This window comes from Balaenoptera borealis (genome assembly GCF_965194805.1).
Source record: "Balaenoptera borealis genome assembly, chromosome: 3".
NCBI lineage: Eukaryota > Metazoa > Chordata > Mammalia > Artiodactyla > Balaenopteridae > Balaenoptera > Balaenoptera borealis.
Genome location: NC_138866.1, coordinates 165,849,686 through 165,874,494, shown reverse-complemented (window position 1 = coordinate 165,874,494; position 24,809 = coordinate 165,849,686). Strand labels below are relative to the sequence as shown.

At 38.7% G+C, this 24,809-nt stretch overlaps 1 protein-coding gene across 5 annotated transcripts in view; it reads left to right on the top strand.

Moving 5' to 3' along the window:
• The first annotated feature begins 13 nt into the window (after positions 1–13).
• The window catches only part of ANKRD26 (ankyrin repeat domain containing 26), a 107,885-nt gene continuing 83,089 nt past the window's right edge, over positions 14–24,809 (top strand). For all 5 annotated transcript variants that reach the window (XM_082385176.1, XM_082385177.1, XM_082385175.1 and 2 more), the window contains exons 1-3: positions 14–14,851; positions 23,521–23,635; positions 23,798–23,971. In XM_082385176.1, coding sequence (XP_082241302.1) covers positions 14,622–14,851; positions 23,521–23,635; positions 23,798–23,971 — 519 coding nt within the window. In that variant the 5' untranslated portion in view covers positions 14–14,621. The remainder of the gene's footprint in view (positions 14,852–23,520; positions 23,636–23,797; positions 23,972–24,809) is intronic.

Sequence of the window (24,809 nt, the reverse complement as noted above, 5' to 3'; positions counted from 1 at the left end):
AATAAAATTCTTGAAGGATTGTCTTTATTTCTAGATAGTATCACTTATCTTTGATAAAGAAATGATGCTATTTGGCTATTCATAAATCATATTTCTACATACATCAGTGGAAAAAACTTCATTAAGATGCACTTAATTATGATCTAGATTGACCATATATAAAGTGTTTTTTTAAAAATCTAAGAGTAGAGAATTGTGAACCTACAGATATAATCAGAATTTAAATGATTATTATAAGCTTTTTAAAATGCAACTTGCATTTTCATGGTCTTTTTTTTTTTTTTAACATTACTATCGCTCTGAAAATGAAGTTTATTTCAGAGCAGCAGTATTTTGTTAAATAAACAAGTAACACACCTCAAATTATGAATAACTATGTAATTATGCTTTGCATTGAAACCAAAATAAAACCAAAAACCCAGTCCCATTCAGAGTGAACTTTTGAATTATGCTGTGTTAGAAATGGAAAGTTGTTTTTATTTTTCAGTCAGGTTTTGTGAATATGAATGTGTTGTTACAGGATTTACAGATGACTTTATTTAACTCAGTAGAAAAATTATTTTAGAGCACATTGTATTGGTTTTACAACCATATTATATTCTTGAAGTGATTTTATTAAAATTACGTACAGTTTTCTAGTAACTTTTAAGCTGTATATGGTCTTCGTTGAGGTTGGTAGAGGGAGCTTGCTACATGATATTCTTGCCCTTTTATTTTGGTAATTTAAAATTTTGATGTACTTTCAAACTTAGAGAAACATTACCAGAATAATACAAGGAATTCCCATATACCCTTGATTCAGATATACCAGTTATTTTCATTTGCCCGTTTTTTATTGCCCCTGCTTCCTTTCTCCCTTTCTCCTCTCTTCCCTCCCTCCCTCCTTCCCTCCCCTTCTCTCTGTGTTTATATATATATGAGTATACATGTCTTTGTGTGGACACATGTTTTCATTTGTCTTGGTAGACTTCTAGAAATTGCTGTGTGATGTGAGTTTCTGTTTAACTTTTTAAGAACCTGATGAACTGTTTTGAAAGTATATAATTTTATGTTCCAACTACCAGTGTATGAAGGTTCCCATTTCTCCATATCTTGTACAGTGTTTCTTATAGTCTTGTGTTTTTGACAAAGCCAATCTAGTGGGTATGAAGTAGAATCTCACTGTGGATTTAATTTACATTTCCCTAGGACTAGTGATTTTGAACATCCTCTGCTAGGCTTTTGGTCATTTGTATATTGTCTTTGGAGAAATGGCTGTTGAAATCCTCCCTCCCTTCTTTGGGTTGTTGTCTTCTGTGTTGTAAGAGATCATATATTCTAAAGATAAGTCCTTTATCATATGGATCTTGTTTTTTTTTACTCCAGTCTGAAAATATCTGTTGTATGAGTAGGGTATTTAGTTCATTCATATTTAATATTTATGTAGTTGCTTTTACATCTGCCATTTGCTATTTGTTTTCTGTTTTTCTCATATCTAAGGAGATCCCTGTGTTCCTCTTCTTTTTTTTGGCTGCACAGCATGGCTTGTGGGATCTTAGTTCCCCAACAGGAATTGAACCCGGGCCCTTGGCAGTGAGAGCACGGAGTCCTAACCACTGGACTAACAGGAAATTCCCTGTTCCTCCTATTGTGAATTATGTCTTAGCAGTTGCTCTAGGGATGACAATATGCATTTATCACTCTTAATCACAGACTCCTTCAAAATAATACAAGTTTAATTCTGTCAAAATGTAGTAAATTTGTTCCAGTATATCTCCTTTTCTTTTCTTTGTGCTATTGTTGTCATGTTACATCTGTACGTGTTACAACAACTTAATACAATGACATTAACTACTGGTTTATATAATCTTAAGTCCTCTGTCTTTATCTAGGGATGTCTTTATTTTGCCTTTGTTTTTTAAGGATATTTTTGCTGGATATAGAATACATGATTAACAGTTTATTCTTTAATCACTTTGAATGTGTCGTCCCACAGCCTCTGACTTCCATTATTTTTGGTGAAAAGTCAGCTGTTAATGGTAATTTTGGTCTCCTTTTCCAATAGGTTGTTTTTCACTTGCTGCTTTCAAGAATTTTTTCTTAGCCTTGTCTTTGAACAGTTTGACTATGATGTGTATAAGTGTGGATATTCTTGAGTTTTTCCTCCTTGGGATTCGTTGAGCTTCTTGGATCTGTAGATTAATGATTTTCATCAGGTTTGAGACGTTTTTGGCAATTATTTCTTCAAATATATTTATTTGCCCTTTCTCTCTTCTTCTGGGATTCTCCTTTCACATGTGTTGGTGTACTTGATGTTGATCTGGTCTCTGAGGCTTTGTTCATTTTTTTCATTGCTTTTCTCCCTCTTGTCTTCAGATTGAATACTTTCTGTTGATTCAGCTTCAAGTTCACTGATTCTTCTTCTTTCAACTGAATTTTTCATTTCAGATATTATATTTTTCAGCTCCAAGTTTCTATCTGGTTCTTTCATATACCTTGTATCTCTGTACTGAGATTCTTCATGCATTGCATCATTTTCATCATAGCTCTCATTAATTCTTTAAACATGAATTCCATTAGTTCTTTGAACATGTTCATAATAGCTGCTTTTAAGTCTTTGCTCATTCTAACATCTGGAGATACTCAGTTCCTGTTGAATGCTTTTCTTCCTCAGTAAGGGTACACTTTCTTCTTTCTGTGCTTTGTAATCTTGTTGAATTTCAGATAATGTAGCAATTACTAATTCTGAATTTTTCCCCAGAGGGTTGTTCTTGTTTTATTTAGTAACTTGCCACCAGTAAATTTGTGAAATCTGTCTCCACGGCAGTGTGCAGTCACCGATGTCTCTACTCATTTTTTAAAATATTAAATCTTGCTTCCTAAGTGTTGCTGCTGTGATTGCGTAGCTTAGCATATAGCCAAAGATTGGACAGAGGTTGTGTTCAAACCCGATCAGTCAGGCCTCCACTCTGCCAATGGATCTGTGTGGGCTGGCAAGTACATTCAGTGTTCAGGTCATTTTCAAGTCTGCTCTGGTCTGTGCTTTCTGATGGGCTTTTTTGCTTCTCCCTTGTGCATATGTGCAGGCTTTGGCAACCCATGTACCCGTGGTATGTGGGTGGCCTGAACCAGCTTCAGTTTCCTCTTGGCATGCCTGTACATCTGGAGTATATAGAGTGCTTATCAAACCCAGATGGCTGTCTTACCTCCTAGAACTTCCAGTGAAATCCCTAACTACTCTGTTGTTTGCCCCGAACAGGACTACAACCTCACTGAGCCTTGTCTGCTTACCACTGAGCTCCCAGGTTAACTTACAATGCGTCATATCAAATGAGTCCCCTCTGGCAGTGACAGCAAGCCTTGTTCCCTGGGTCTGCTGTTGCCCTGGTTGAACTACTGCACCCGTAGACCTGGCCCAGGATGTGGCAGCACAGGAATCCCACAGGCTCACAGGTTCTTTCCCTAACTGGGTTTCATGAATAAGCACTTCTTAGTTTGTTGTAGATCTTCAGTTAATTTCCAGAGTGCTGAAATGGCTGTTTTATTAAACAGTTTATCCAAATTTATAGCTGCTTTTTAAAAAATGGAGATGATTTGTCAACCTCCTCCCCTCATCATGCTGAAAGTGTATTTCCCCAGCTTATTTGAATCACATTTCAACCAAATCAGTTTAATAAGAATGGACTTCGAGAGGACTTGTAAACTTTTTAAAGCTGTCCATTGAAAGCTACCACAATGCCAGAGTTTTACAAGTAACCTATACCTATTAAATAGATTACTTGTGGTAATTGATACATGTTTTATTTTTAGATATGCTTTGTTCATATTCATTTTAAAGTAAATACTGAGTTACTACAATCTGGCTAGTTATAAGCATTTTTCTTAATGTAAGTATGTAATATTTTAATAAAATATGTTGGAATGTAGACTTGATCTTTGAATTGAAAAAATAACACCTAGTCGTGGACATAAAATTTGGAGAGTTGATACATTTGAACTGAGGATTTTATTAATATGTAGATTCTCCCCTGCCCCCATTCTGTCACATGAATCCCTATTCTTTTGGGCAAGAATGTGATTCCCCGACACACACCCCTCCCCACCTTTTAAAACAGAAACTTAATTTAGTTATGTATCAGTGCTTCATATGGGAATATAATGGGTGGCTAATCTGTTATGAATTTGAGAATGTATTTCATGAAAAAAAGAAATTACAGAGCTGCCAAAGAGAGAGGGTGAGAGGGAGAGAGGTCGTAAAACCTAGTTTGGGGAACTCGATATGAATCTAATCTCCTGCAGTTCTGGGAGCAGGTATGTAACTCATACCCAGGGAGCCTGGAATCTGAAGGAAGTGGTAGGTCGCTTTGGCTCAGGACAGGAGAAGAACTGCTAATGTGTTGAGACTGTTCTGCACTCTCAGCATTTGCTTCGACAAAGACTGAGTGCTTATCGAGGACCAGATGTTCGTCAAGCGTGAAAGAGAGGAAGTGAGCCATGGTAGTGGATCCACGTTGGATACCGCACAAAAGGGCCACTTAGAGGTGTGAACAGGCCTCAGAACAGGATAGTCCAAAGTGGGGCTCTGGATTCCTTAAGAGCTAAGAAGAAAGAATGGATTACATTCACTTAGGTCAAGGGAGTTACAGGTGAGAACAGCTGTGGGCACAGAAATGCCCCTGAGAGAAAGAGTCAGCTTTAAAACAATTGCCAGATCCAGACTGCTCAAAACCATCTTACATAAGAACTCTACCACCCCCTGCGGTTTTGAACCTGGCAGCATGGGAAACCATAATTAGCCAGCTGAAGGAGGAAGGATGGGATGAGGCAGGAAAGAAGAGGACCATGCCTGCTTTCCACCCCTACTGCAGGTGGTCTGCCTGTAGCATGGCCTAGCTGATTAACTCTGACTTGGCATTTTTATAGTGATGTATAGTTATGTGGGGCTGGACATTATTTTTCAGTGCTTTGTGAGTTAAAGCAACTCTGGACTTACTACTTGAGAGTAAGGGTTTTCAACCTGGGTTGGGAGAAGAACCTCTGAATATTTAAAAGGGTAGTGGGAGATGAAGTTGCCTTCTAATTATATCCCATGAGTCAAAAACAGTGGTTACATATATTAACAGATTTTTGTTTGAACACTTTTCTGGGTGATATAATTCTATTCATAAGATTTTTCAAAATTGAAATATTTGTGTAATTTCCATCATAATCATGTATGGGATATGTGTGTGAGTAACTATTTTAACAAAGTTTCTAATGTCTTGGTATTTTTAAAAATTTTTATTGAAGTATAGTTCATTTACAATGTTGTATTTCAAGTGTACAGCAAAGTGATTCAGTTATACATATATATCTATATATATTATTTTCCAGATTCCTTTTCATTATAGGTTATTACAAGATATTGAGTATAGTTCACTGTGCTATACAGTAGGTCCTTGTTTATCTGTTTTATATATAGTAGTGTGTATATGTTAATCCCAAACTCCTAATTTATCTCCCACCACCGCCCCCCTGCTATCCCCTTTGGTAACCTTAAATTTGTTTTCTGTTTGTGAGTCTGTTTCTGCTTCGTAAATAAAATAAGTTCATTTGTATCTTTTTTTTTTTTTTTTAGATTCCACATATAAGTGATATCATGATGTCTTTCTCTGACTTGACTTCACTTAATAATCTCTAGGTCCATCCATGTTGCTGCAAATGGCATTATTTCATTCTTTTTTATGGCTTAGTAATATTCCTTTGTATATGTATACTACATCTTCTTTATCCATTCACCTGTCAGTGGACATTTATCGAAAAGATACATACACCCCAGTGTTCATAGCAGCACTATTTGCAATATCCAAGACATCATGGAAGCAACATAAATGTCTTGGTATTTTGTGTATGATTTTATTTCCTCCTCCCCCTTATATGATATTTTATTGTACTATATTATGGTTCAGTATTCTTTCCCCTTAAAATTCCTATGCAATTTAGTCATGTTATATTTCCATAATCATTATCAGTTGAATACTTTCAATATTGAAATAGCTAATCTAGGGATTTAGTAGAATGATCTATTTACTCTATTGTTAAAATAGGGACAAGAGAAACTGCTTTTAGTTGATTACAGCTCTTATTTCCCCCTTTATTCTGTTGATAACATTTTTATGATTATGTTAAAATTCAGGAATTATTTTGTGGGATCTTATTCTTTGCTCTCCATTTTATGTTGGTAAACTCTAAGGTTATATATCCTTGGTCCTTTTAGCTTCTGTCTATATTTTTGTATCATCTGTATCCTGATGACTTCTTAGTCTTTCTCTACAGCCCTTTTCCATTTAGGCTACATGTCCAACTGTTTTTCTCCATAGTATTTGATTTGTATGTTCATAAGAAGTTGTTCTTGGGGACTTCCCTGGTGGTCCAGTGGTTAGGACTCCGCACTCCCAATGCAGGGGGCGTGGGTTCGAACCCTGGTCCGGGAACTAAGATCCTGCATGCCACATGGCACGGCCAAAAGAAAAAGAAGAAGAAGAAAAAAAAGCTGTTCTCTAATTTATTGTTTCTGTGTCTGCCTTTTCCCACCTGGTGTTGAGTTCTAGGAAGAAATCTTGAACACTTGTATCTCTGAGACTAAATGGAGTGCTTTATAGGTAGACAGCTAATAAATTTTCAGTGAGTGAAAGAATAATAGGCATTCAGTAGATTTATCCTAATTCCCCCATCAGGCAGAGCACTGGAACAGATGGGTCAGATTCTCCATAGACGGTTAAATAATGCCATAGAGAATATGAGTAGTAAGCGGTTTTTTCATCTTTGAAAATATCGCAGTGACTATAACAATAAAGAAGATGGAATGTCTTCTTGAGGAAAATCTGCCTTCTTTTTTGGAAGATAAAATGTGCAAGGTAGGACTGAGTGCCAGGCTAACAGTATCTTTTACATAGAAGGATCTGTTAACTGGATAAAAAGATAACTTTAAGACCTGCAGCATGTGAAATTCCTTAAGTATTCTGGATTGATTTCATACAAGATGTGTTTTACCTTTGATCAATCAGTTGCCTCCATTCACAGTCCTGAGGCATGTTAAAGACCAGTTGTTGGTAAACTTGAGATGTTAGGAATGACTGTATAACTCTCCTGGAAGTTCTGAACTAGGTGATGAAAGAGACAGAGGTGCGAGAAGACGGAGAAAGAAGAGACAAAATATAGAGGATTGGAGAAGATGGTTGCTAAAGGATTTCCAGGAAGAACAAAAGAGAGACTGTGTTTATATTATTCGGAAATAAGGATCGTTATCTAAAAAGAAACCCAAATCAACTATAACCAAGATATTAAATGACTGAATGATTATAAGAAATTTGTGAATCAAACTATACAAAGCCTGGGGCTTCCCTCGTAGCGCAGTGGTTGAGAATCTGCTGCCAATGCAGGGGACACGGGTTCGATCCCTGGTCCTGGAAGATCCCAAATGCCTCGGAGCAACTAAGCCCGTGTGCCACAACTACTGAGCCTGTGCTCTAGAGCCTGCAGGCCACAACTGCTGAGCCCGTGTGCCACAACTACTGAAGCCCACACTCCTAGAGCCCGTGCTCTGCAACAAGAGAAGCCACCGCAGTGAGAAACCCACGCACCGCAACGAAGAGTAGCCCCCACTCAGCACAACTAGAGAAAACCCGTGCGCAGCAATGAAGACCCAACGCAGCCTAAATTAATTAATTAATTAATTAATTAAAAAAAAAAAACTATGCAAAGCCTGATGCACAATGTTTCCTGGTGGAGGGAGCATAGCTCCCACCAGGTAGAAGCATCTTGTCAGCATTAACTCTGCTAGGCCAAAAGGTTCATAATTTTTTATTTTTAATTTTGCTGAAAGATAATGTTTTATACTGTTACAGCACAAAGAAAACTGACTTCAAAATTTATCAAAACTTAATGTGATTTTTTTTCTTCCTGTTTGGGAAGTTGATAGGGCAAGTGCATACTTGTACCCTGGTTCTGCTTTCTGTATGCTTCTTCATCCTTGTTAGATTTTAAGATTCTTAAGTTCATGCTTCTTCTTAGTGTCATAAGATCTCCTCAGATCCTCTCATATAAAATTTGAAGAAAGAGTTGTTAAAGGAGTACATATAAGGTAAAAAGAATGTCTCTCTTGGTTAGGTTTTATAGAAAATACACCTTTTCTTTTTTTTTAAATACACCTTTTGTAAAAGTGAACTGTTACTATGCTTCTCAGTACCCCGAATCACAAATTTCATTTATCCACCAAAGCTGCTGTTGGTCACTGTTAGAACTGATTATATGGTTAGCATTATATTTTGTGAATTACTTGTGATGCCAAGGTGATGTTTAGGATTTGTACTTAACTCTGGGGGAAATATTTCTTTAAATGGATAATGCTGATTTTTTTTTAAGAGGGTTAACATAAATCATAACAGTGGGAAAATAAATTTTTACCAGAACTTTCAAACTATCTCCTATTTCCTATGCACCTAATACCATCAGCATGAAGTCATCCACATAATGGGTAAATTTGATGTCCTGTAAGGTAGTGAGAATATCAAGATCTTGGTGGATTAAATTATCACAGAATTATCAGCATTTGATGAGCAAATGTTGTCTTGAGGCAAGATGATGAAGTTGAACCCCTATCCATATCAAGTAAGAGTAGAAAGCTTCTGGTACCCATGGTTAATTTGTGAACTGATTGTATCCTTTGATCATTACAAAAAAATTTAGGGGACTTCCCAGGAGGTTCAGTGGTTAAGACTTCGCCTTCCAATGCAGTGGGTGTGGGTTTGATCCCTGGTTGGGGAACTAAGATCCTTCATGCCTCACAGCCAAAATAACCAAAACATAAAACAAGCAATATTGTAACAAATTCAGTGAAGACTTTTAAAATGGTCCACATCAAAAAATCTTTTTAAAAAATTTAGTTCCTTGATTGTAAACAAAGAAAGAATGTTTTATTAATTATGCATGTTAATGCCTTATCTATATTTGCATTTATACTGATTTTTTTTTTTTTTTTTTTGTGGCTGCACCGGCCCTGGCAGCGAAAGCGCCAAGTCCTAACCACTGGACTGCCAGGGAATGCCCTATACTAAATTTTTTGGTCACAAATTTTATGTGGCCGATTGTACTGATACTTTCTTTTGACACTTCCATTGTTTTTGTTTGAAAAATCTTCAAAAACTTATAAATAATACCATTCATCCATATTTTCTTCTAAAATATTTAATGGTTTCATTAAAAAGACTAAACATTTTTACTACCCTGGAGTTTCTTTTGGTGTATATGTTGAGATATGTAGTTAACTTCTTATCACTAATTGATTTTTCCCAAACCATTTATTAATAATCTATATCATTCTCATTGATTTGTATAGTTTCTCTTATGTTAATAAGTTCTCACCTCTTACTGTTTTCCAGTAATATGCTTATTCTTCTGTAGGCTAGTATTTAATAATTATATTTTTATATTTACTAATTATATATTTTATAATCTAACAGAAAAAAATTAACTTTCTTTAAACATATTTAAAGCTATTTTATTTTAACTAGAAACAAATCACTATATGTCTATGCAAAAGCAACATATGTTTATTGCTGAAAAGTTAGAAAATATAAATAAGAAAATAAATATGAAAGAAGGAAGACCTTAGTAGTGAGAGTGGATGTAGCTATGCCTCATTCTCCTAACACTGGGTCCCCCACGTGCAAAGTTCTGAGGGGTGATGCTAAGCTTTTGCCCTACCTCCTTTCCCTCTTAGAACCCACTTGGGTCCCAGGTTGGTGACTGAGGCACCTAATTTGTTTCCAGTGAAAAAATTTGGCCACAAAGGGGATGGCCATAACACCTTTCTTGGTACCAACTCCCTATACAACTAAGAGGTCCTATGTTTGCCACAGACTCTGGGGCAAAAAACGGCTTAAGACTTTATGAAGTAGAGATGCTGACCCATTTTTCTTGTAGATGGAAGTGCATTGCTGGCTGACTGTAGTCATGAGAAAATAAGCTCAGTACCAATATTTGCCTTCTCCTCATAGGAAGCAAAGACCCTCGTGGGAAGGGCTAAAGTAGGCACGTTGCCAGCTGATGCTCCACATCCTCACAGTGCTGGGGGGTCAGGGGCACAGGGGATAGTCTGGAGTCTATGGGGGAGAAGTATGGAAGTAAAACAGCTGAAATTTTAACTTGCATTCCTAATGAGTTTCAATGTCTGAGAGTTACAGAGAAAAGTTACAAACACCCCAGTCTGCCTACGGAATCTCAGGAGTCACAGATGGTGTCTGCTCTGGCTAGGTAGCGAAGGTAGGAAGAGGGTGAAACTTTTTTCCAGCTATAAACTGCCATGATAAGCAGAAATTATCCTAAGGGGGCCACAGAGATGAGGGGTATGTTGGGCATGAAAATGCTCAGATCAGGTCTCCAGTGTTAGGGACAGGGTAACCAACCATGCCAGTTTTCCCAGGACTGTCTTGGTTTTAGCACTGATAGTCCTGTGTCCCAAGAATACCCCAGTCCTGGGCAAACTGAGGAACCTACTTGGGACACATAGTAGACTGACAGCCCCAGCAGCTGTCCTTCTGGACCCACGTCTGTGTCTGTCCTATGCCCATGCATCCCACAACTGCTCCCAGCCATTGTACCCACAATAGGGGTAAAATACAGGCCCATTCCTGGAAGATGCGGGATTTCTTTATCGTATGACTTTGGCTCCAGGACTCCCCTTTGGCCTGGCCAGAAATGTTTTTAGAACTGTGCTGCAGTTTTAGACTCTCTCTACCCAATCCTCTTTGTTTCCCTCTACCTCCACTTCTTCCATTCTTCCTAGCTCCCTCCCTCCATAATTTTCTATGGCCACTTAACATATTACCACAAATTTCGTGGCTTAAAACCACACATATTTATAGAATAGTTCTGGAGGTCAGAGGTCTGGAATGATTCTCACTGAGCTAAAATCAAGGCTGCATTCCTTTCTGGAGGTTCTAGAGGACAATTAGTTTTCTTGTCTTTTCTGACTTGTAGAGGCCACCTGTATTCCTTGGCTTGTGGCCCCTTCCATCTTCAAAGCCAGCAATGACCTGTCGAGTCTTTCTCACATCATTCTGACACTTCTGCCTCCTCCTTCCACATATGAAGGACCCTTGTGATTACACTGGACCCACCTGGATTTGTTAAGGCATCCGTAACAGATGTTTTTCATCATAAAACAGATATTACTCTGACATTATTAATTCCATTAGCATATCTATTAAATAAGTATGCAGGAAACCACCAGGGCATTATTTGAGTCTTATATAGGCATGGGAGCTCTAAGCAACATCTTTCCTTTTTTTAAAAAAAAATATTTATTTGGCTGTGCCAGGTCTTAGTTGGCAGCACATGGGCTCTTTTAGTTGCAGCATGTGGCATCTAGTTCCCTGACCAGGGATCGAACCTGGGCCCCTTGCACTGGGAGCGTGAAATCTTAACCTCTGGACCACCAGGTTAATCTTAACCCCTGGACCACTTAGGGAAGTCCCTAAGCAACAACTTTCTAGAGGGCATCTGTTTGCAAAGAAATCTGGGAATCTTAGCTTTCAAGCGCTTGGGGATCCAGATAGCATTTGACAAAGGAAATACAGAAGTTCAGAGTTGGCCTAGCATATACTCCTTGAGTATCTCTGGTCTATACAGAAACACTAGAGTCAACCAAATTTTGACAACCTACCTGGAGTCCTGGTGTGTGGTTCTTATCTCCCTACAGCCTGGTAGTGTCTTTGACCCTCATTCCAGGCTGCGTCAGCAAGTGTCAGAGTCTTCTTCAGATGTCACTATAGGGAGCCTTTACTGGTCTCATAGATCACCCTGGGGAGTATTGCAGAGACAAATAGAAGACAAAAGATAATTTTATGGATGGGCTATTATAGGAAGAAAATTGTGGGTGATCAGAGTTGAAACCAGTCACACACACCAAAACCATTTGGTCTAGCTAAGCTGGATAGACCTGAGAAATGTTTTTTTGTTTGTTTTTTGTTTTGTTTTTGTTCATTGCTCTTTCACCAGTGAAGACACTGTCCTGGAGCCAGCTATCACTTCAACAGGGACCCTGCCTCCCTCCAGAGTTTTTCGGTGCAATTGCTTGCTTGCTTGCTTTTTTTTTTTTTTGGCTGTGCCGCATTCCCCAACCAGGGATGGAACTCGTGCTTGCTGCAGTGGAAGCGAGGAGTCCTAATCTCTGGACCTCCAGGGAATTCCCCCAGCAGCAATTTCTGCTGAAGGTCTGGACACCTGACTTCTGAGTCACTAATTCCAAACAATTTGTTGTCAAATCATTCAACCTACAAAGCACAAAATGGCATTAAATGGCCTCTGAAGAATAAGTACCTAAATTAATATCTATGCATTTTTCTTGCTGTAAAATATGGCTGCCAAACTTTCAAATTTTGCTGGTGCATCTTGTGCAATGGTGGTATCTGTTACTTTTTAATTTGATCAAAATTCTTAAAATCATTAACATGATTTTGATCTTGAAACCATTAACAAATGTAATAGGAACCTGCTGAGTTTTGGGATAGCTGGTTTTGTATTAACTGTTGTTGTGAGACTGCTTCTGCTTCTGTTTCACCCACAATACCAGGTTTGGCTTAATTGCATTGTAACTGTATAATTACAGTAATTGTATAATTACTGGATCAAGTACTACATTAAAAGGAGTTTCTGTATACAGTCGCCTGTTTATACCAGTATGGAGTATGGAGTCAACCTATTTTGCTTTATTCCTAAGAAATGGAATAAAGATGGAAACACAAATTGCACATAGAGAAAGATGGAAGCAAGGGAAAAGATTAAATTATTTAAAGTTTGGGAAATTTTAAAGAATATGGGACAAGTATAAAGCATAAGAGGTTTCATAAAAATGGAGATGATAAGATTCCACAAGGTCACTATGATTATTAGATTCAGGAGTGGGAAACAGATTTGGGTGGATAAAGCAAAGGAGCAAAGAGACTATTAAGAGGAAACACAAAAGTCAGATGTCCCTATTAGTTAGCTAATTACTGAAAAATTTGGCTAATAGAATTTTAGGGAAATTTAGCTATATTGATTTTTTAAATGTGTAGCAACGATCTTATACCTCAATAAAAACAGAGTACCTTGTTTGCATTCTACTTGATTTTTTTTCATCTGCATACTATTCTTCAATATTCTTCAATCTATACCAACCAGTTTGTGCCTTCCTTAAGTACTGCCAGAAACTATCAACTCTTTCTCCTGTTACAAAATTATAGCTTAAAAAAGTTCTTCACTCTGGTTGTCAAGAGAATACAGATATCAAACAATAATTATTTACAAATTATAATGAAAGAATAATGTACCATTACAAAAAAAAAAGCCCAGATATAGATATATCAAGAAGTGTACAGGATTTACATAATGAAAAAAGCTACCAAAGGCTAATGAAGGACATAAAATAAGACAAATTGAGAGACATAACATGTACCTGGATACACTGATACAAGAGACTGATTCTCAGTTAAAATTCTCTTAACCTAATTACAATCCAAATCTCACTAAGAACTCTCTTTAGCTTGGCATAGTGATTAAAAATTCATCTCAAATAATGTAGAGGTAAACATTTCCAAGAGAATACTGAAAAGGAAGAATAAGGAGGGGAACCTTGGACCTGTAATAGATATTTATATTTTATACACTACTGACGCTAGAAGAAGCAGACCAGAATGGAAAACCCAGAAACAGAAAAAACATCCGAGAATTAAATGTAAGATTAAGGGGTAAACTAGGTGAGGAAAGATGGATTGTTTGGGACAAGTGAATAACCATTTTTTAAAAAGTTCTCAAATGTTACACCATGCTCCAAAATAAATCTTGAATTGATCAAAGATTTAATTAGGGTAAAATAAAAGCAAAAACTAAAATATAAGTGAAGAAAATGTGCAGACAGAAGGCTGGGCCACAGGGGAGGGTCAGGAGGCATGCGGAAACGCGTCTTCATTTCATCTGGAAAACCTGCGTTGGTTTCTCCTAAGTTTGCACTTGATGACACCTGTTGCCACAATCTCTGGAACCATGAAAACAGCTTTCTGTAGTTACATCTGTTAAATTCCATGGAGAAAGGCTGGGGCCCAGAGGGATGTGAAAAGGAATAAACTGAGGAATAAGGAGATTTAGAGAGTTTTCTTAGGGGAGCTCTCTGGGGGACGAGGCCTTCAGCATCCTGAAGCTCCACGCCACTCTAGCCCCAGTCGCATGCGAAGACGACTTTCTCACGGGAGATTCTAACATTTGCAAATGTCCAGAAACGCTCAGCCAGCTCGCACCACCGTTGGAAAAGAACCCAGCGCGGCCCAAAGAATCGCAGAGATTTCAGACGCTGGGGCCTCGCACATGCGCACTGGGCACTCCTGCGCTCCGAGCCTCTGTGCGCAAGCGCAATGACGCCTTCTTACGAGGCGCGCACGCGCAGTGTTTAGCTGTATCGCTTGGCTAGGGTTAATCTGGGCTGAAAGATGAGAAACCGCGGAGCTTCCCAGCTGGGATGTTGTGGCGAGACCGCGTTGGCTTATCTGTACCACTAGTGTTAGGCTCAGGAGACTGTGAGGAGCCGAGGGGGAGGTGAGGTGTGTCTGAAGCCTGTAGGCTCTGCGATGAAGAAGATTTTTGGCTTCGTAAGTAAGAAGGGCGAGTCGCCCTTGGGCTCCTCCACCAGCCCGCGGAGAGAGAGCGGTAATCGAGTCAACTCCCGGCCCGAGTACCACATCCGAGACAAGGATCTCGGGAAGATCCACAAAGCTGCCAGCGTGGGCAACGTAGCCAAAGTGCAGCAGATTCTGTTGCTTGGGAAGAATGGCTTGAACGACAGGGACAAGATGAACAGGTAACCGGGGCGGGCGGGAGGAGGCGGGGCGGGCCTGGGACGGGCCCCTGCTGTCAGTTTCCCCTCCGAGGCTCGTGGACACCTACGTGGGGTCCCGCGCCCCGCAGACTTTATAGGCAGCAAAAGCCTTAGCTGGTTTCGGACCCGCTCATGATTCCCCTTATAGAGCACTTTACTGACAGTTTTAAAGTCATTTGACTGAATGTCAGTAATTACAGAAACGAAATTAAACATGAACAGCATCTTATTTTTAATGTACACATTTTTATACCGTAATGTTATATGTTACAGAGAAGTGCATAATGAGGAAAATAACTCTCATGACAGATCAACTTCTGGACTAAAAATTTTTCAGATACAATCCAGTATCTTTTTTTTTAAAAATTATTTATTGCTGTGTTGGGTCTTCATTGCCGTGCACGGGCTTCTCATTGTGGTGGCTTCTCGTGTTGTGGAGCACGGGCTCTAGGCGCGCGAGCTCAGTTAGTTGTGGAACGTGGGCTCGGTAGTTGTGGCTCGCCGGCTCTAGAGCGCGGGCGCAGTAGTTGTGGCGCATGGGCTTAGTTGCTCTGCAGCATGTGGGATCTTCCTGGACCAGGGCTCGAACCCGTGTCCCCTGCATTAGCAGGTGGATTCTTTTTTTTTTTTTAGTTTATTTATTTTAATTTATTTATTTTTGGCTGCATTGGGTCTTCACTGCTGCACGTGGGCTTTCTCTAGTTGCAGGGAGCGGGGGCTACTCTTCGTTGCAGTGTGTGGGCTTCTCATTGGGGTGGCTTCTGTTATTGTGGAGCACGGGCTCTAGGTGCGTGGGCTTCAGTAGTTGTGGCATGTGGGCTCAGTAGTTGTGGTTTGCGGGCTCTAGAGCGCAGGCTCAGTAGTTGTGGCGCACGGGCTTAGTTGCTCCACGGTATGTGGGATCTTCCCGGACCAGGGCTCAAACCTGTGTCCCCTGCATTGGCAGGCGGATTCTTAACCTCTGTGCCACCAGGGAAACCTGCAGTATCCGTTTTATATCCGTGTACACCTATGTATATATGTTCTCTACTGAAGGACCTTAGAAGACAGCTTTGAAGTGGGAAGATGGCTGTGTCCTTGAATAGGAAGACTCATTTTCTTAAAATGTATGGTCTTCCCATATTTAAACCAAATAAGCATATGATGGTTTAAAAAATTTTGAGTTACACATACTTTATTTGTTGTGATGAAATTAAAAGTTTTATGTAGTAGACAAAGATTTGCCTTTCTAGATATCAAAATGTGCTGTAAGTTCCCACAAATTATTCGTTTACTAACAACTGAAAAGACAGATAAGTGAGTGGAACAGATAGAAAATGCCCAAACACCCAAATATATGTAAGACTTTAGAACTTGAACTGATGACATTTCATATTAGAAGGAAAACATAAATTGTTTGTAAATGGTGGAGAAGTAAACTGCTAACTATTTAGAGAAAAGTTACTAGATTTTTATCTCACAAAAATAAGTTCCAGATGGAGTACAGATCAAAAAATTTAAATATACAAAGTGAGAAAACAACCAGAAGAAAACAAAATTCCTATTTATACATTTTTTGTGCTGACAAAGATCTTCCTAAGAATGACTTCAAAAGCAAGAATTCTGGAGGTTGATTTAACAACATAAAAAAATTAAAACCCTCTGTAGATCAGAAAAGAAGATTAACAAAATAAAAGACAGTGAGCTTTTAAAATATATCAACGTATTTGTATCAGGCAAGAAAAGATATCTTCATTTTACAGAGAATTCTTTGAAATCAGTAAGGGGAAAAAACCTCTAATTTGAAATTGAGAAAAGTACTTTTTTGCATATCCATAAGTGACCAATGGATATAGGAAAAAAATTTAGCATTTCTGGTAAGAAAAAGAATTTAAGTTAAAGAGGAATGAAAGACCATTTTCCCTTCACAAAGTTTGTGAAGATGAAGAACAGTGGTACTTATACTGCTGTTTAAAGCCTAAGTTGCTTTTGACTTTTCAAATAGGCAATTTGGTGATAAGTACCACATTTAAAAAATGTATATTCCCTTTACACATCAATTCTCTTTACACAAATTAGAGGTACATAATTAGAGGTAAATTAGAGATAGATAACATACAATTTGTTGTTCTCAACACTGCTTAAAATAGCAATGTATTAAGAAGAAATCAAAGGATTTTATAAATAAATTGCAGTGTATCTGGTATGGAGTAATATATGACCATTGAAGTTGGCATAGATAACAGATGTATGTTGACCTGCAGAGATGTACTTTGGTAGATCACTGAGAAAAAAAAAATCAACTTCATTATATATAAACACAAGAAGACTATGGTCTTATCTTAGCCAAAAGTATGTACAAAAATGTGATAAAATTTGTTATTTCTGAGCACTTGTATTATAAGTGAAGCTTTCTTTTCCTTTTAAAAAAATCTGTGATTTCTACAGTGAACATGTACAAAAATTCTAGTAAATATTTAGTATTAGTGAAATAATCCTGAGAGAGAGCACGAATATGAATCTTGTACAGATAAAAATAATTTCTCACTTTCTATTTTTTTGTGGAAGTTTTTCAAGGATTGATATCTTCTGGCAACTTTTAGCCTCTTCAGAAGTAAAGGGAATCTTTTTATCTGTGCCTGTAGATTTTACTAGGTATATATTTCGCTATATACACGTTTTTGATTTTGTGTAGCTTTATTACCTATAATATGTAAATGATTATAGATTAATCATTTTACTTCATTGCAGTCTTATGAAAATAAAAAATAGTAAATATAAGTGGTGATTATTACTATTGCAAAAGTTTATAGAGTTTTAGTTGTGTCCTTATGAAAATAAAAAATCAAAAATACAAATGTAAATGATTATTACTATTGCAAAAGTATTGCTTTACTTCCCAAAAGTTTTCTTTAAAAATATCGAACTCTCCAAAGTAACAACTGCCAACAGAAATACAAAGAATCATGAGAGATTACTACAAGCAACTATATGCCAATAAAATGGACAACCTGGAAGAAATGGACAAATTCTTAGAAAAGTACAACCTTCCGAGACTGAACCAGGAAGAAATAGAAAATATAAACAGACCAATCACAAGCACTGAAATTGAAACTGTGATTAAAAATCTTCCAACAAACAAAAGCCCAGGACCAGATGGCTTCACAGGAGAATTCTATCAAACATTTAGAGAAGAGCTAACACCTGTCCTTCTCAAACTCTTCCAAAATATAGCAGAGGGGGAACACTCCCAAACTCATTCTACGAGGCCACCATCACCCTGATACCAAAACAAGACAAAGATGTAAAAAAAAAAGAAAACTACAGACCAATATCACTGATGAACGTAGATGCAAAAATCCTCAAAAAAAACTAGCAAACAGAATCCAACAGCACATTAAAAGGATCATACACCATGATCAAGTGGGGTTTATGCCAGGAATGCAAGGATTCTTCAATATACACAAATCAATCAATGTGATACACCATATTAACAAACTGAAGGATAAAAACCATATGATAGTCTCAGTAGATGCAGAAAAAGCTTTTGACAAAATTCAACACCTATTTATGATAAAAACTCTCCAGAAAGTAGGCATAGAGAGAACTTACCTCAACATAATAAAGGCCATATATGACAAACCCACAGCCAACATTGTTCTCAATGGTGAAAAACTTAAACCATTTCCTCTAAAATCAGGAACAAGACAAGGATGCCCACTCTCACCACTATTATTCAACATAGTTTTGGAAGTTTTAGCCACAGCAATCAGAGAAGAAAGAGAAATAAAAGGAATCCAAATCGGAGAAGAAGAATTAAAGCTGTCACTGTTTGCAGATGACATGATACTATACATAGAGAATCCTGAAGATGCTACCAGAAAACTACTAGAGCTAATCAATGAATTTGGTAAAGTAGCAGGATACAAAATTAATGTACAGAAATCTCTTGCATTCCTATACACTAAGGATGAAAAATCTGAAAGAGAAATGAAGGAAACACTCCCATTTACCATTGCAATAAAAAGAATAAAATACCTAGGAATAAACCTACCTAAGGAGACAAAAGACCTGTATGCAGAAAACTATAAGACACTGATGAGAGAAATTAAGGATGATACAAACAGATGGAGAGAGATACCATGTTCTTGGATTGGAAGAATCAACATTGTGAAAATGACTATACTACCCAAAGCAAACTACAGTTTCAGTGCAATCCCTATCAGACTACCAATGGCATTTTTCACAGAACTAGAACAAAAAATTTCACCGTTTGTATGGAAATACAATAGACCCCGAATAGCCAAAGCAATCTTGAGAAAGAAAAACAGACCTGGAGGAATCAGGCTCCCTGACTTCAGATTATACTACAAAGCTACGGTAATCAAGACACTATGGTACCAGTACAAAAACAGAAATATAGACCACTGGAACAGGATAGAAGGCCCAGAGATAAACCCACACACATATGGTTACCGTATCTTTGATAAAGGAGGCAAGAATATACAATGGAGAAAAGACAGCCTCTTCAATAAGTGGTGCTGGGAAAACTGGACAGCTACATGTAAAAGAATGAAATTAGAACACCCCCTAACACCATCCACAAAAATAAACTCAAAATGATTAAAGACCTAAACGTAAGGCCAGATACTCTAAAACTCTTAGAGGAAAACATAGGCAGAACACTCTATGGCATAAATCACAGCAAGATCCTTTTTGACCCACCTCCTAGAGAAATGGTAATAAAAACAAAAATAAACAAACGGGACCTAATAAAACTTAAAAGCTTTTGCACAGCAAAGGAAACCATAAAATAGATGAAAAGACAACCCTCAGAATGGGAGAAAATATTTGCAAATGAAGCAACTGACAAAGGATTAATCTCCAAAATATATAAGCAGCTCATGCAGCTCAATATCAAAAAAACAAATAACCCAATCCAAAAATGGGCAGAAGACCTAAATAGACATTTCTCCAAAGAAGATATACAGATTGCCAACAAACACATGAAAAGATGCTCAACATCACTAATCATTAGAGAAATGCAAATCAAAACTGCAATGAGGTATCACCTCAAACCTGTCAGAATGGCCATCATCAAAAATCTACAAACAATAAATGCTGGAGAGGGTGTGGGGAAAAGGGAACCCTCTTGCACTGTTGGTGGGAATGTAAATTGAGACAGCCACTATGGAGAACAATATGGAGGTTCCTTAAAAAGCTAAAAATAGAGCTACCATACAACCCAGCAATCCCACTTCTGGGCATATACCCTGAGAAAACCATAATTCAAAAAGAGTCATGCGGGCTTCCCTGGTGGTGCAGTGGTTGAGAATCTGCCTGCCAATGCAGGGGACACGGGTTTGAGCCCTGGTCTGGGAAGATCCCACATGCCACGGAGCAACTAGGCCCGTGAGCCACAATTACTGAGCCTGCGTGTCTGGAGCCTGTGCTCCGCAACAAGAGAGGCCACGATAATGAGAGGCCCGCGCACCGCGATGAAGAGTGGCCCCCACTTGCCGCAACTAGAGAAAGCCCTCGCACAGAAACGAAGACCCAACACAGCCATAAATAAATAAATAAACCCAAAGTTAAAAAAAAAAAAAAAAAAGAGTCATGCACCACAATGTTCATTGCAGCACTGTTTACAATAGCCAGGACATGGAAGCAACCTAAGTGTCCATCGACAGATGAATGGATAAAGAAGATGTGGTACATATATACAATGGAATATTACTCAGCCATAAAAAGAAATGAAATTGAGTTATTTGTAGTGAGGTGGATGGACCTAGAGTCTGTCATACAGAGTGAAGTAAGTCAGAAAGAGAAAAACAAATACCATGTTCTAACACATATATATGGAATCTAAAAAAAAAAAAAAAGGTTCTGATGAACCTAGGAGCAGGACAGGAGTAAAGACACAGGCACAGAGAATAAATTTGAGGACACAAGGAAGGGGGAAGGTTAGGCTGGGACGAAGTGAGAGAGTAGCCCTGACATATATACACTACTAAATGTAAAATGGATAGCTAGTGGGAAGCAGCTGCATCGCTCGGGAGATCAGCTTGGTGCTTTGTGACCACCTACAGGGGTGGGATAGGGAGGGTGGGAGGGAACGCAAGAGGGAGGAGGTATGGGGATATATGTATACATATAGCTGATTCACTTTGTTATACAGCGGAAACTAATAAAACATTGTAAAGCAATTATACTCCAATAAAGATGTTACAAAAATTATTGAACTCTCCAGTTATGTTTATCCATTGTTTAATCCATTTATTCATCAAATATAACTTGAATACCTATTATGTAGCAGATGTTTTCTACTCAGGATCCTGCATCTATGTCTCAGAACACTTTCATCCTTAAAAACTTCATGTTGCCCCCGTGAGCAAGATGAGAAATTTAAAATTGAAGTATTAAGACTTAGTCTCAATTGAAGCTTTTCTCCCTTCTTTCAAACAGAAGCATTTCTGAAGGTAGGAAATTGTAAAAGATAACCTTTACTTGTCCTTTTGAACATTTATAATGGTATTAAATACTAATATTGATCATTGGAAATGTCTGATTTCACACAATCTATAAATGTAAATATTGAATAAAATGAGCCATCCCTATTCATTTGAATCCTGAATTTCCTTTGGCTTAAAGTTTCCTGAAAATAAGTTAGAATTACTTTTTAAAAAATTCTTGTTTTGTTTGTTATTTTTGTTCTCTTTCCCTGTGCTGCTTTTATTTTATTATTTTAAAATTGAAGTATAGGTGAGTTACAGTATTGCCCATCATGCCTTTAAGAACTAAAAGTTATTTAAGTGCCAACCGTGTGACTAGAACTGCAGTAGACCTGTTATATAGACCATTATTTCATTTAATGTAAGGCACCATGGATTGTATGATGCCCCACTATTTTGTATATTAATAAGAAATTTTTAAAAATGTTGCCAACTCACAGATACAGAGAACAAACTAGTGGTTACTAGTGGGGAGAGGAAAGGGAGGAGGGGCAAGATAGGGGTAGGGGATTAAGAAGTACAAACTATTAGGTATAAAATAAGCTACAAGGATATACTGTACAACATGGGGAATATAGCCAATATTTTATAATAACTATAAATGGAGTATAACCTTTAAAAATTGTGAATCACTATGTTGTACCCCTATAGTATATAATTTTTATTTTTTTATTTTTTTAAATTTTTGGCTGTGTTGCTTCTTCGTTGCTGCACGCAGGCTTTCTCTAGTTGTGGCGAGCGGGGGCTACTCTTCCTTGCGGTGCGCGGGCTTCTCATTGTGGTGGCTTCTCTTGTTGCAGAGCATGGGCTCTAGGCGTGTGGGCTCACTAGTTGTGGCTCGCGGGTTCTAGAGCGCAGGCTCAGTAGTTGTGGTGCTCGGGCTTAGTTGCTTTGTGGCACGTGGGACCTTCTGGGACCGGGGCTCGAACCTGTGTCCCCTGCATCGGCAAGTGGTTTCTTCACCACTGCGCCACCAGGGAAGTTCCATAATATATAATATTATACATCACCTATACTTAAATAAAAAAAAAAAAGGCAACTTTAGGCACAAAGGCATTATGATAATTAGACCAACAGGAAAAATGAGAAATGAACAAACAAAAAGTGCTGCCAATTATAGTTGTAAGACATCGTGAATTATAAATTTCATTCCAATATCAGAGATGTTAAAATGTGAGAAAATGAGCATGTTAGAATCATTGAAGTACAGTGTTCTCTCTAGTCCTCAAGACATATCTTCAAAAGAGGTATAATATCCTTTTACTTAATTGAAATGTTGCCCTTGTAAAGTAGTAGTAATAGTAATAATTATGATAGTATTACCTAATAATTATTGAGCTGTTATCTGTGTGGGGAACTGTTCTAAACCCTTTGCATGGGTTCTCATTTAAGCATCACAGTGGTGTCCTGTGAGATAACTACTGCTCTATCCCCATTTTGTTGATGAGGAAATTGAGGCACAGAAAGGCTAAGTGACAGCTAATAAGTGACAGAGTTAAAGTCAAATTCAAACCCAAGTTGAGCTGAATGTCAAGGTCATGCTCTTTCTTTTTTCTTTTTTCCAAGAAAAGTGTGTGGAGAGGAGTGTATTCATTTGCCTGTTTATTTTAGCAAGGTACATTGGAGGGAGAATTCCAAAGGAGCTACATTTAAAAAATAATTAATTAATTAATTAATTAATTTATGGCTGTGTCGGGTCTTCGTTTCTGTGCAAGGGCTTTCTCTAGTTGTGGCAAGCGGGGGCCACTCTTCATCGTGGTGCGTGGGCCTCTCACTATCGCGGCCTCTCTTGTTGCGGAGCACAGGCTCCAGACGCGCAGGCTCAGCAATTGTGGCTCACGGGCCTAGTCGCTCTGCGGCATGTGGGATCCTCCCAGACCAGGGCTCGAACCCGTGTCCCCTGCATTGGCAGGCAGATTCTCAACCACTGCGCCACCAGGGAAGCCCCGGTCATGCTCTTTCTATTCAAGCAGGTTGTTCTTTCATTAATGTGGAGAGTAAGAAGAGCTAATATATATTGTTCTTTCTCCAGAAGGAAACTAAATATTTGTTTTAAAGGGATAGGAATAGCATGCTATTAAATGTTTTCAATTACATGAACAATTGTATGTTTTGAAATAGTGCACTGCAATTTCCTAAAATCTCCTCTCGGTTTCGTAGGACTGCTCTCCATTTGGCCTGTGCCAATGGCCATCCAGCAGTGGTAACTCTCCTAGTGGAGAGAAAATGCCAGCTTAACCTCTGTGACAACGAAAACAGGACAGCGCTGATGAAGGTACAGAGTAGCCAACCTTGTCAACGTGAGATGGATTTGATTTAACTACTTAGAATAAAAATGGATTTATCTCATTTAAATATAACGAATTGGTGAAACTTCTGGAATGTTTACTTTGAATTCCTAGAATTTACAGTCTGTTTCTTGGCATAACACTTATAGGCCATACAATGTCAGGAAGAGGCGTGTGCAACTATTCTGCTGGAACATGGTGCCGACCCAAATGTCATGGATGTCAGTGGCAACACTGCCCTCCACTATGCTGCCCTTTATCAGAATATATCACTCGCGGCAAAGCTGCTTTCACATGACGCCAGTATTGAAGCAAGGAACAAGGTATAGCTCAACTAACTTTATTTACAAAATATTTGCAATACATGGTTGGTTGTTTTTTTTTTTTGTTTTAGCTGCAGATGTTTTATCTATAATAATATGTATACTGAATACCACCCATCAGGCCCTGTTACCATGGAAACAACTCCAAAGCCAAGTCACGGGCTGGAGAAAGGTGGTGCTCACAGAAAGAGCACAGTTCCGTCTCCCAGCCACCCTTCTACCCCAGAAGGAAAATCTTCCCATTAGGATATGCCTGGGAGTGGGTGGTGGGCTCAGAGCCCATACAAGACGAAGACCTGGGGGGAGTGAGGTGAGGGGGGCGCTGGCGGCTCGCAGGGGCTCAGGGAATGGGTGCCGCTGGGGATGGATGGGAGGAGGAAGGAGACCCAGTACCCGGCAGGGAGAGCTGGGTGAGTGCAGGTGGCCAGGGCAGGCAGCAGGCCCCGAGCCCTCCAGGACCCCAGGTTCTAAGATCGGGGAAAGTGGGGCAGGTCGTGTTTGACACCCAGCAAGGTGTTCACTTATGCTGGTGGCCATGTGGTCCACCATGTACACCTTGGGGTCTTCCACGCTCAGCCTCGGGCGGCTCCTCAGCAGGGTCGTAGCTGTGCATGGGGAGCAGGTGCCGGCGAAGCTGCTGTTCCTGCTGTTTCTTTGGGACACACATTACCTCCTTCCGCTGCAGCCCCGCCAGGAACTCCCTCTGCTGACATAGATGGGGTCAGTTTTACATATTTGGAAGCTCAAGCATTCCCTGAGTGAAAATATTTTGAAATAACTTAATTATCTAAGATTTCACTTTAAATCATGATATTTCTAAAGAAGCATTAGAGGGTAT